We start from the raw sequence: 11392 nt of genomic DNA on the forward strand, positions 1-11392 counted from the left end.
CTGGTGTTTACCTGGGGTGAGCTTATTTAGATAATTAGATAAGTCTGCTGTTGCCTGCTCCCAAAAAGCACCGTGAAAATAACTCCCATGGCACAACAGGCTCGCCCCAGCAAGGAACAATGGCTGGCACCCGCCCCCCTCTAGCTCAAAAACCCCTGCTCATCGCAGGATCTGACATGAGTGAGCACAGCCCAGAGACAGGCTGGGGAAGGAATCTGGCTGTTTTTCACGTGGCTGCAGAGCGTGAACCAGGGAGGGAGGTTATGAGAGCACACCAGAAACAGTCCCTCCATCCCTCCATGTCAAGATGGAAACATTTTTGCCAGCAAATAAACCCTTCAGCTACTGCATCATCCCATGGGAACTGCGGCTTGGGAGTACGTGGCTCTGGGGCCATCTCCCACGGCTCCGCTGCAGACCTCAATTTTCTGGGCCTCTTCACAACATCACTTCGATAACGCACGATCAGGCCTGGAGCATCTGGGACACAGGCGCTCTCCTCCCAGCACTCTCCCAACCCGCTGCACGTCTGCGTACCCCCGATGTGGTGGGGCTCAGCAGCGACGGTGACGGTCAGCCAGCAGGAAAGAATCAGGAGTGACACACTCTCAAAATGCTCATTTATGACAACATAAGTTGCTGAATTTTGTGGGTAGCTGCACCATGCACCAGGAGTTGCTCTGCAGCTGATGGGAGGAAGAGGAGGTGATGCTCCCCCATCCCCCTCTGCCAGGCTCCACCTTACAGCCCTCTGATGCACGTTTTTGTTCATCGTGCGACACAGGATTAATGCACCGTAACTCACTGCACACAGGCGCTGTCGAGGGGAAACATCGCGCGCAGTCACCTGGCTCTCCGCAGGCAAGCAGAGCCCAACCCGGGCAACCCCGCGCTACGGATTCGAACGTGGAAGCTGCAATGGCAAACCCTCACACACGCATACCTACAAATCCCTGCTCTCCCAAACGCAATAGATCACATTTTCAGGACGCTGCCTGCCTGCTTTTACAGAAGCTCACTAGCAGAAGACAATTACTTGCCAAGGTGGTGTTCCAGCAAACAGACTATTTTCCTGATACTTCTGCTTCACCCATTCCTCCCGGCTCCCAGCGGCAGGAGTCCTCCGGGTGCCTGGCCTCGGCGCAGGCAAGGTGCCCTGAGCAGGCAGAGCGCAGCTCAGCGCTCGCTCCAACACGTCTCCTCCCTGGCCTTTGCCCTCCCTCCAGCTCCGCTCGGTGGGAAAGGCGTAAGCTGAGGCTCACAGAGGCTGCTGTCTCCCGGCCGGGACTCCCAGAGCAGGCAAAGGCTGATATCAGTTTCGTGGGAGACCAAGCTGGAGCCAGCAGCTGGAGCCTGCTGCAAGCAGCACCAAACCCCAAGCGGCCTGGAGCTTGGTCATTAACAGGCAGCTTGGACAAACATCATTATAATCTGGTCTACGCTTAATAATCAGTACAGCCGTTGATAATGAGCTGGAGAAATTGCCCCATTCAGAGCCTGAGGCCAGGGAGAACACTGGACCTGCTGTTTGATCCCGGTGCGCCACAGCTAAGTCCAGACACTTGCTATGAAGCCAATGGTGGCCGCTTCCCCAGACAGGGTGCTGCTTATTCACCTGCAACAGCCGGCCCTGCTTCCCCCCACCACCCACAGCCGCGTCCCCCCGACGTGCTCCTGCGCAGCTCGCAGCTCGGGGAGATCCCGCACAGAGGCGGTGTCTATCAGACAGCAGCTTGCAATGATTGCCTCTTCCATGAGGCAGCCCAGCATCTACAACATCCCATGGCAAGAAGCTCCACGGATCACCACACCTGTGTGAACAACCACTGCATGCTCTGTTTTAAACCCACCTCTCACCGCCTTTCATGCCCCCCAGTTCTTGTACAAACATCTGCCTTGCAGGGTGGCTTCACGGACAGCCCCCTCCCAGACCGGAGGGTCCAAGTCAGCCAGGTTCATCCCATACACAAGCCACTGCTCTTCTCTGAATCTCTTCCATGTTTTTCCCAACACATCCAGTTGGTACACCACAAATTTTGGCAGTGCATAACAATCAGTCTGTTTTGTTCTCCTTCCTTGTAGCTCCTCGTCTTTATTTAGCCACACAGAGACTTACCCACTCCTCCCCTGCTGCTAGGCTCCCTTATGAGCCCTTGATGAATAACCTTATCCAACGCACCTGGAGATCAAGCTCCTAAGTGTTCAGTCAGCAAGTCCCTATTTGTGTCTTCATGGTAGAGTGCTACCCAGCTCCTACTTCTCTTATCTATCGTCTCTTATAAGCACTGCAACCACTGGTCTTAATAATTTAGTTGTATCTCACCCCACCAGTTTCAACAGTGATAACTATGTCAAGTATTTCCTCATTAAATATTTTCTCCCAAATGTCTTCCAACACATCCACTTTCTTACCCCAGTTCCTAACAACAGAATAAACCAGACAGGGAATTGGCTCTCTTCCCCTTCTTGGTCCCATGCTTTCCAAGTATTTAAAACAGGCTGAGGGTGAGCCGAACAGCATTTCCCTCTCTCCCCGGCTGTTAGCTAGACACTTTCTGATGGCTCTCGCTGCCTGCTCAGAGAGTCTTCTGCGGGCGCATGGGTCACCTCTGGGATGCTGCAGGCATCAAAGCAGAAGAGAGGCTGGGCAGGAGGAGGGACCATCCTGTTGAGCTGCTTTCCCAGAGATCTCCAAGCCTAATTTTATACGTATGTTTGTAAGAGATCCTGTTAGCGGAATTAAACGTTGCAGTCACACCCCATCCTGCTCTGCACTCTTCCCTCCACCACCCCTGTGCAGACATGGAGCCACACTAGCAGAAGCGAGGGGCCCATCCTCGCTGGCACCACCTCTCCAGGCAGACATCCCAGCCGTGGCTCTGCTCAGGTGCATCCCGCCAGCTCTGGGGGAGCAGAGCTGCGTTCCTCTCCCTGCCCACCCTGAGAGGTACCAGGATTGAGGAGTTAGTGCTTCACTAGCACCTAGAAGACGTGGCATGCTGCAGGAGGGCTAACCTCATGCATGGCAGAGCCCGGGGCCCTTTGCACCCCGTGCTCATCTCCCACCCTTTGTCAGGGCTTCTGCCTTCATGCTGGGTCGGTCAGTGGGAGAGAAACCCCAAGAGCCCCCCGATGTGCTGCCAGGCAGGGAGGAGGACCACCCCTCAGGAACACTGCCAGCTGTTCGTACCAGCCAGGAAAGCCTGCTGCCTCCAGTTTGTCAAGTACCATCTTCAGTCAACTTCTGCTAACTACCCTCGCTCCACACAAGGCACATTACCTCCAGCCAGGCTTCAGAGACTTCCCTGAGCCAAAGGACTCCACTCCTCTGTCTGAGTTGGCAGAGATAAGCCACAAAGCTGCTTCTCCGTTCTGTCCCATTTTCCCTCTGCTCCTTCTCTTCTCCCACAGGGCCATCCTGCTGCAGCAAGGTCAGCAAAACCCATGGAGTCAAACACCAAATTGCAGTTTTCAAAGCTCTGACCGAGCTGCTGGATGCTGACATCTGTCCCTCAACCCACCAGCTGCTGAGGACACTCAGTTGCTAAATTAATTCCCCCTGAAAGTCACCTTACGTGGGCCAGGGACAGGGGCCAAGAATTCCCTAGGGAGCCCACAGTTTCCCCTGGCTGCTCCTCTGCCATCCCATCTCCTCCTCCCCTCGCCACGGCACCAGGAGCCTGTCCCGTGATCTTGCCTGCCGGCAGACCTGCCCAGACATTGCTCCTCCATGTATCTGTAAGGAAGGTGATAAAAAGCTTTCCGGGACCTCTGAAATCACACGACTAAAACAACAAGCAATTAGAGGGATCGAAGCCAGTCGCGAAATGAGAGGCCATCTCTGGATAAGCATACTGAGAAAGAAAGTAAACCGGCCTGAGTCCTTGTCCTCCCTTCCCCTCCTAGAACTGCTCTGCAGGTCCCAAGACCATTTCATGCTGGCATCATCCTCATCCTGGCAGTGCCTCCTAAGCCTGAATCCTGCTCGTCCTCTCTCTGTGTAACTTTCCCATCACTTCTCCCTTGCAAAACCCTTGCGATACATCAAGCCCTCCTCCAGCTCCTCAGGGCTGGCCACACCGCATTAAAACAGGATTTATGAGCCTGAAGCACAGACAAGAGTTATGCAGTCTGCACTTCTGCACGCTGCATACCCCGTCCCCAGCTGGTTTAAATCAGATTAACTCCGCTGATGTAAGACATTTAAGGCAAGAGAGTTCCATGATTTACACCAGCTAAGAAGCTGTTACATTATAGTTTGGCAGCTGCAGGTTTTTGGGCAAGGATCCCAAGCAGCAGTGTAAAACAGAACAGCTGAGTGGCAAAACCCATTTATTTTCAGTGCAATATGCACGCAGCCAGCACGTGTTCCACCAAAGACTTCTTTTAAAAAGCAAAACCCAATCCTGGTGTTCAGTGGTGAGTGCCATCAGTCTGCAAAGTCAGCGCTCCATCACAACCCCAAGGCTTCAAACAAATTACTATGTCATGATACTATGGAAATGCTTTCCTTCAAAAAATGATAAATTTGGGAAACTAAAACCAGGCAACTTTAATGCAAAGGTCGTTAGCTATTGGAAAAAACCTATAGACCGATTAATACATATGCAAACAAACACACAAGTGAGTTTAATATTCAGATCATAGCCTGCATTTCTGCTGGAGGATGCTTAAGCTTCCAGTCAAATCTGGCTTCCACAAAAAACTGGTGCTAACACTATGGAGCCAGATATGCCTGCAGAGGTGCACAAGAAGATGCAGCGTTCAGGGCAAGTGAAACGGCACGGAAATGCACCAGGAGAAATGCTAATACTGCCTGACAAGGAAGCTTTGTCCTCTCTCCTCCACCTTAGCAAATGACTTCTTCACGCCAGGAGTGGCTGGCTTGTCAGAGCCAGGAGAGCGGCAGGAGCCCGGTGCCATTCCCACACCACCCGCAAACCTGCAAGCAGGCAGCAGAGCTGCAGCCTTCCCTGCTGCCTCCGGTTCGGCGTCGTCTGCGCGTCGGGAAGCAGGGAAGGGGCCAGGGAGCCCCGCCAGCCCCATAAATCACCAGGCACCCAGCGCAGTAAATCTGACCTCCCTTGCAAGGGAAATATAAATCAGCTTTACTAGCAGCTTCTGAAATAAAAACTAAGCTCATGAAACTGTAAAAATGTCTCTTTAAACATCCTGTGCCCTGAACAGACCATTGAAAACCCCGTCAGGCTGAGGGAGAGTAAACAAGCTTTCCAGGAGATGAGACAACCGGCAGGTTGATGAACTGAGAAAAGGCATTTCAGACTGAGCAGCTTCTTGCTGGCAGGCGGCACGACACGGATATCTTTAGCACATGGTAAAGACAGGGTAGGGAATCGCGACGAGTGAATTAGCCAGCATTAATACCGTCATTTGTATTCAGCATACTTCAAAGCACTCGCAATGCAGACATCACCAGACACAAAAAAATTACCCAAGTCTAATGGAGAGCAAAGTACAGCACATTTGCTGGAGCCCACAGAGTAATGATTGGCAGGGGGTTGGACGGGACCCTCGGGGCTGCCTCGCCCCACAGCCCCCAGGGGTGACTAAGCAGGTCACCTCCCTGCCTGCTCTTCCCTAATGCCTGCCTACACAAATTAAACACCACTGCCCCACCACTTAGTGAGCTAGCATGGGACGGCTGTGCCCCCAGACAGGGGCATGTCCAGAGGAAGCCTCACAAGCCAGCGCAGAGGCAGGAGCTACTCGGCAGAGCCAAACTGGGACCGGGCTCAGCAGGGGCACAAGGCAGTCACACCCAGGCACGTCCCAGCAAAAGCAAGACCACCTGAGATCCATGGTAAGAAGTCTGCAGGAATATTACTGCTGGGTAGAGGCTCCAGATGCTGAGGAAGCTGCCAGTGCCAGTGGTGCTAGCCATGGGAACAGCTATTTCAGCAACACACACATGTGGGAACAGGCCACCACCGTGTGCCATCCACAAGCACCTTCAAGAGGTTGGTCACCTCTCCTCCTGGGGCAGGTGTATGGTCAGGCAGGACCCTGGGGCTCCCTGCCGCCACGGCCACCCACACCCTGCCGTGGCACAGGGAGGACACACGGCCAGCGGCTGGCCCAGGAGAGGATGTTGCGCTGACCGGTGCATCAGGCCAGCAGGGCAGCCAGCAGGGAGAGCCCAGGGACCAACACTGGGAAGGGACAGGCAGGGCTGGGGGAGCTCCGAGGAAGGGGTTCGGAGCCAGGGATGCAATACGCTCCTTGTGTGACCAGTCCAAGGCTAGAGAGCACGTCAGTCCCGGGAGAAGCACCCGTGTGCAGCCGGGGAAGGAAAACATGGCATCAACGGAGCCAAGCCCTCTTTGCCAGCTGCCTTGTTTTCCTGCAGATTTATTGTTATTCCCACACTCAATAACAGCAGAGCAAAGGCACAATAAGGAAACTTAAGTGATCAGTGGCTGCTAATCAGCAAAGCTTTCCAAAAGCTCACCGAAGCCAAGAGGAAAGGCTCGACAACTGCTCTCTGCCGACGTTTGCTAGCACATAGCCAAGCAGCTGTGCCATGAACACAAGGCACCTCTTTCTGCTGACACCCCACGGGGAAGGGGGCTGTAGACACATACACACAGAGGCACGCTTGCTCCTGTGTCACCTCTCCCACCGTCCCAGGGTGCGAGGGCAGGGCCAGCTAGCACATGGCATGGATAACCTCCTGCCATCCCCACCAGCAGGGACCTGGATGTGAGCGGTCTTGGACCAAAGGGTCCATCACTGCAGGAAGAAGCAGAAGCCCAAGAGCTGACCCCAAAAGTTTTGTAACTTTCTTTGCATTTCAAATAGCAATGGGTAACATCTTGGTGCAGAAGAAAAAGAGAGCCTGTGCTGCCGGAGGCGGCTGCTGCGGCAGCTCAGCGCGGGCTTACCTTTGGGCATGATGCGATGCATTGCAACCGACAAGAAGAAGATCGAGTCGCTGTAGTAGGTCCCTGATCCAGCGCTGAAGTGTTTCTGCATGGCTTCGACGATTGGAAACAGCTTTTCTGTCAGCTCGTTCACATCATGGACTATTACCTAGGAGAGACACGAGAAATGCCGCTCAGCCGCTGCCCCTGGGGGCTGGCCCAGCGCTGGCAGCCTTTGCTCAGCCTGCACCAGCACGGGGCCCAGGGAAGGTTGTTGAAGCACAAATACTGCTGGATGGCACCACAGCTGCACAAAGGGGCCCGACTGCCCTGGCCCCTGCACACACCCCTGCCGCGAGAGCCAGCTAAGGGGTCAGGGAAAGGAGGGAAGGATTTTTATGACCATTTCATAAATGTGAGACAGGCTGAGAGAGACTCAAATCCCCTCATACAATCAAGTCTGTTCAATGTTTTTGTTGTTTTTTTTTCCCCTTCTGGTCTGTTCCCACTGCCTAATGCAACCACATATCTGGTCTCCCATATGGAGTCCATCAGAAGAGGTGACGGTTCGCTCCAGGCTCTGGCATCCTTGCTGTTTTGAGGCAAGCCAGACCACGTCAACTTACCCTGAGGACCAAGACTTGCTCCCTGCTACAGAGGCAGGCTGCGACAGGGCCAGGGACGCAGCCCGGATTTCCTGAACCTCAGCCCGGCATGGAGGCAAGCTCTGCAGCACGTCCTGCCGGGGCTGGAGGGGGAAAGGGATGACAGGCCACAGCATGCTGACAAAAATCCAAACATCAGGAGTTACAGCAGAGCCGAGCATCTTTCTCTAGATGATCTCAGCCCGCTTGTGGTGGAGCCTTGCTCGTGCTCAGCCAGCAATGCTCTGTACTCCTCAGCCCTGCTGGAGTCCCTGCACCAGCGCCGGCCCTGGCACCCCCTCGCAGGTCGTGCTATGGGCCAGAAACAGGAGCAACTGCAATGTACCTTCTCAGGTACCGAAATTTTACAAGCTTATAATGAATTTTGGTTGAAGTCTGATGAACAGGAACCGTCACGCAGCCTGATGCTCGTTACACACACAGAAGGACACAAGATAACAGGAGGGATTTTCAGGGTAATTAAGAGCGATGGGGGGACACGACCCTGGTGCGGATAAGGGGGAGTGCAGGAACTTGAGTGTGGAGACTTGAGGTCGCGCCGCCTTCTTCAGGCCAGGGAAAGCAGGAAGAGCCCAGCAGGAACCAAAGGCCAGCGAGGACACGACTTTGCAGCAGTACTTGAATTTTGGAAAGGGGGCCCTATACCCATTGTTTGATGTTTAGAGACACTTCCTTAACCCTTCAGCAGGGAACTCAACCCCATGATCTCCATAGGTCCCTTCCAAACCAAACTATTCAATGGTTCTATGGTTTCACTCCTTTTTCCGACTAAAACTTCATCTGCTTAAGAGCAAGGAGCCCTGCACTACACACTTAAACATACAAGATGAAGCATTTGCTTTTTTTAAACCTAAACCAAGTCAAGTGCTTCAGAGGAAAAGGCGGCTCTGGAGCCTGAGCGGGTGCAATGACCACCTGCTCCATGGGATGCACAAGGGCTGCTTTGACGCCCAGCGAGGCTGGCACAGAGACAGAGGCAGTGAGCAGTCTGGAGCTTCGTCCTCCCACACTTTCTTGCAGAAAACATTACCCAGATCAAAGTGCTCTCCATCACAGCAGAGCTTGCTGGAGCCAGGGAGCCGCTTGTGGGACTTGCAGTACACCGAACAAGGCAAGGTGATGGGCCCATCCTGACCCCGGCACAGCAGCTGAGCCCATGGTGGGATACCGCTGAAGAACAGTCACAGCAGAGTCCCCATGGCCCCCTCCTGGGGAGGGTACCCCAAGCACCCGCCCTTGGCCACTGGCCCTTGCCGTCAGCCGGGCACTGTATGAGAGCCCTCACACAGGCTCCGTGGCCAGCACGGCCCTCGGCGGGGGGGCCACACTCCTCGCGCCGCCGCGGGCTCCGTGGCCAGCACGGCCCTCGGCGGGGCGGCCACACTGCTGGCGTCCCGGCTGCTAGGCTCAGGGCCAAGCGCCTGCAGGAGGACGGCAGGAAAAACACAGAACAACATGTACCAGGGAAGTGCATTGGGAGAGCTCATCAGCAGCCACACCTGGCTTTGGAAAGCACAGCATATTTCCCCGAGACACCGCAGGGGAGGAAACTCCGTTACCGGTAACGTTACGGTAGCATCTCGCCCCAGCCCTGCCCAGCTGCGCGGCTGTCTTTGCCAACGCGGTTAGCACCGGCAGTGCTGTGGGAACAGCCGGGAGAGCAGCACGGCTGCCGGGAGCAGAGCAGGAGCACCAAGCGCTGCTGCCGGCCCCGATCCCAGGTTACCAAACATAGCAACACACCACTACTCTCCAGGTGCAAAGGCACTGACCAGCTGTGCATGGAGCAGAGCACCACCAGCAGCACCAGCGCGATGCTTTGCTCCCAGCCCAGCTCGGCAGGGGTGGCTTCAGGGTCTGTCCGGACTGGAGAAGCATGGAGGAAGAACACAGCACCACCTGTAACCACCCTTCTGCCTCCAGTAAAGGCAGCCTGAGGTCTGCACAGCACATAGGAAACAGCTGAGCGGGGGGGGAGGGAAGTCAAACCAATTCCAGTCACCTCTGAAATAAGTAGAGTGCCAAACACCAGTGGGCAAAAATCATGGGAAAAATACTCCTGAAACTCCAGACACAGCATTATCCACCTTCCCTTCCCTGCCAAAGAAAATAGGAAAATGTGTGTCTTTTGCCCACCCTTTGGTTAGGCACTTCTGCAAAGCAAACTCCTGAGCAGCTGAATCTTCCTCCCGCAGCCACAAGCCGGCCAGCCTCTTCAGGACTGCCAGGGCTTTTCCTCTCCTTGCTGCTGACTTTAGCACAGCTTGTTGATCTGCTGCTAATTTTGTACCGTTATTTATTTGTGTAGCAGCTTTCAGTAAACCCCTGTAGCTAAATCCAACCACGTTTGCTGAGGACATTAAGAAACGTAAGTTCTAGGGGTTTCCTGTGTAAGCAGAGTTTTGTAAATTCACATCCCGCACTGAGAAAAGACCCTTTAAATTGATTCACTAGGAAAAAACAACCTGCATTTTGTTTCTCTCTAACTTTCCCTCCTTCTCGTGCTGGGTATCTTTGCAGCTCTCTTGTAAGCGTGGGGTCACAGCAGCTCAGCTGCATTCACCCCAGCGTGCCTTTGCTCAGCGCCAGACCCACAGAGGAGTCGGTGTTTGGCAGCATCCTCCGCGGGGCTGATCTAAACAAGCAACCAGGAAGAGCAAGGAGCAGAGCGCGCAGTTAAGGTTATTCTCGGAGGGGAACGGAATAAATAAGTGATATGAATCAGCGCAAGGAGTCAGAGCACGCAGCCCAGCAGAGTTGCAGGAAGCAGGGCAAGTCGGGGCTCTTTGTAAGCACAAAATTGGCCACCGAGACATGCCCAGGCTTGCTCCCGAGCACTTCCCGCTCGCCAGGAAGCAGGAGAGGCTGCAGAGATCACCCTGCAACCCACGGGACAGGTCACGCTCTCTGCAACTGCGACCATAAAAGCCCTGGTAACAGCCCAGCAGAACCTCCACAAGCTGGGGCTGGAGGACAAGGTGTGGGCAGGAAGGCCAAGCCCTGGCTGGGTACCGGCATGCGGCGAGTCCTTCCTCCATCCCTGCTGCTTGCGGGTGCTTCCCAGCCAACTTCCTCCGTCCCTGCGGCTCTCCACTCCACGCCAAGCAGCCACGCCGGCACCACATCGCGGAGCAGCAGCTCCATCTGCCGCTCGCTGTCCGCATGCTGTGCTCCCAGCTCCACATCTGGGACGCATCTGTACAGGCACCGTGGGACTGGTGCCGCCACGTCACGACTGCCCCGTGACTGGGACAGGCCAGGTCTGCCCTGCCCTGCACAGCAGGGAGGGTCCTGTGCTGACGTTGCTCCCATGAACCCCACCACGGTGCATGGAACCCCTGCCCCTCTGCATGCTGCACTGGCTGGCTGCAGCCAGCTGCTTCAGTCTCAAGGAGATTTTGAAAGTTCTTGAATTTGCTTAGGGAGAGACAAGAGCTGGCTCATGACCTTCGCCAAGGCCTGGGATCCAGGTCGGATTCCCGGGCTTTTCTCTAACAGAGGACCCAACGGATCCCAGCTCTGCTGGGAGGGGAGGGCAAGGACAGCTGCATAACCCACACCTGAATCACATCCTCATGAAGAAAAAGTAAAGTTCAGGGTTTTTATCAATCTTGCCTCGGCAGCTCAAGCTGCCCTCTGAGCACTTTATCAAGCCTTGTCTCTGGGCCTGCTCTAGGAAAACAGCATAAGAACCAGGAGAGTGTTCAGGTGACACCAAGATAACCAGGAAAGAGGAGGTCTCAGGATGGACACGGGTTACTGTGGGAGCTACTTGAGCACCAGGATCAACCATCTTCAACATTTTAGCAGCACCAAAGGTTCAAGTTAGGGTGATGTTTCCTGCTG

The 11392-nt window shown here is 54.7% G+C and overlaps 1 protein-coding gene across 1 annotated transcript in view; it reads right to left on the minus strand.

Moving 5' to 3' along the window:
• XXYLT1 (xyloside xylosyltransferase 1) overlaps positions 1-9412 on the minus strand; it is a gene marked incomplete at its 5' end in the record, with an annotated part of 31686 nt that extends 22274 nt beyond the window's left edge. The window contains 3 exons of the mRNA XM_010294968.1: positions 6903-7050; positions 8832-8967; positions 9319-9412. Of these exons, the coding sequence (XP_010293270.1) occupies positions 6903-7050; positions 8832-8967; positions 9319-9412 (378 nt within the window). The remainder of the gene's footprint in view (positions 1-6902; positions 7051-8831; positions 8968-9318) is intronic.
• Positions 9413-11392: the final 1980 nt, after the last annotated feature.

The sequence above is a fragment of the Phaethon lepturus genome, unplaced genomic scaffold (assembly GCF_000687285.1).
Source record: "Phaethon lepturus isolate BGI_N335 unplaced genomic scaffold, ASM68728v1 scaffold36969, whole genome shotgun sequence".
Lineage (NCBI taxonomy): Eukaryota > Metazoa > Chordata > Aves > Phaethontiformes > Phaethontidae > Phaethon > Phaethon lepturus.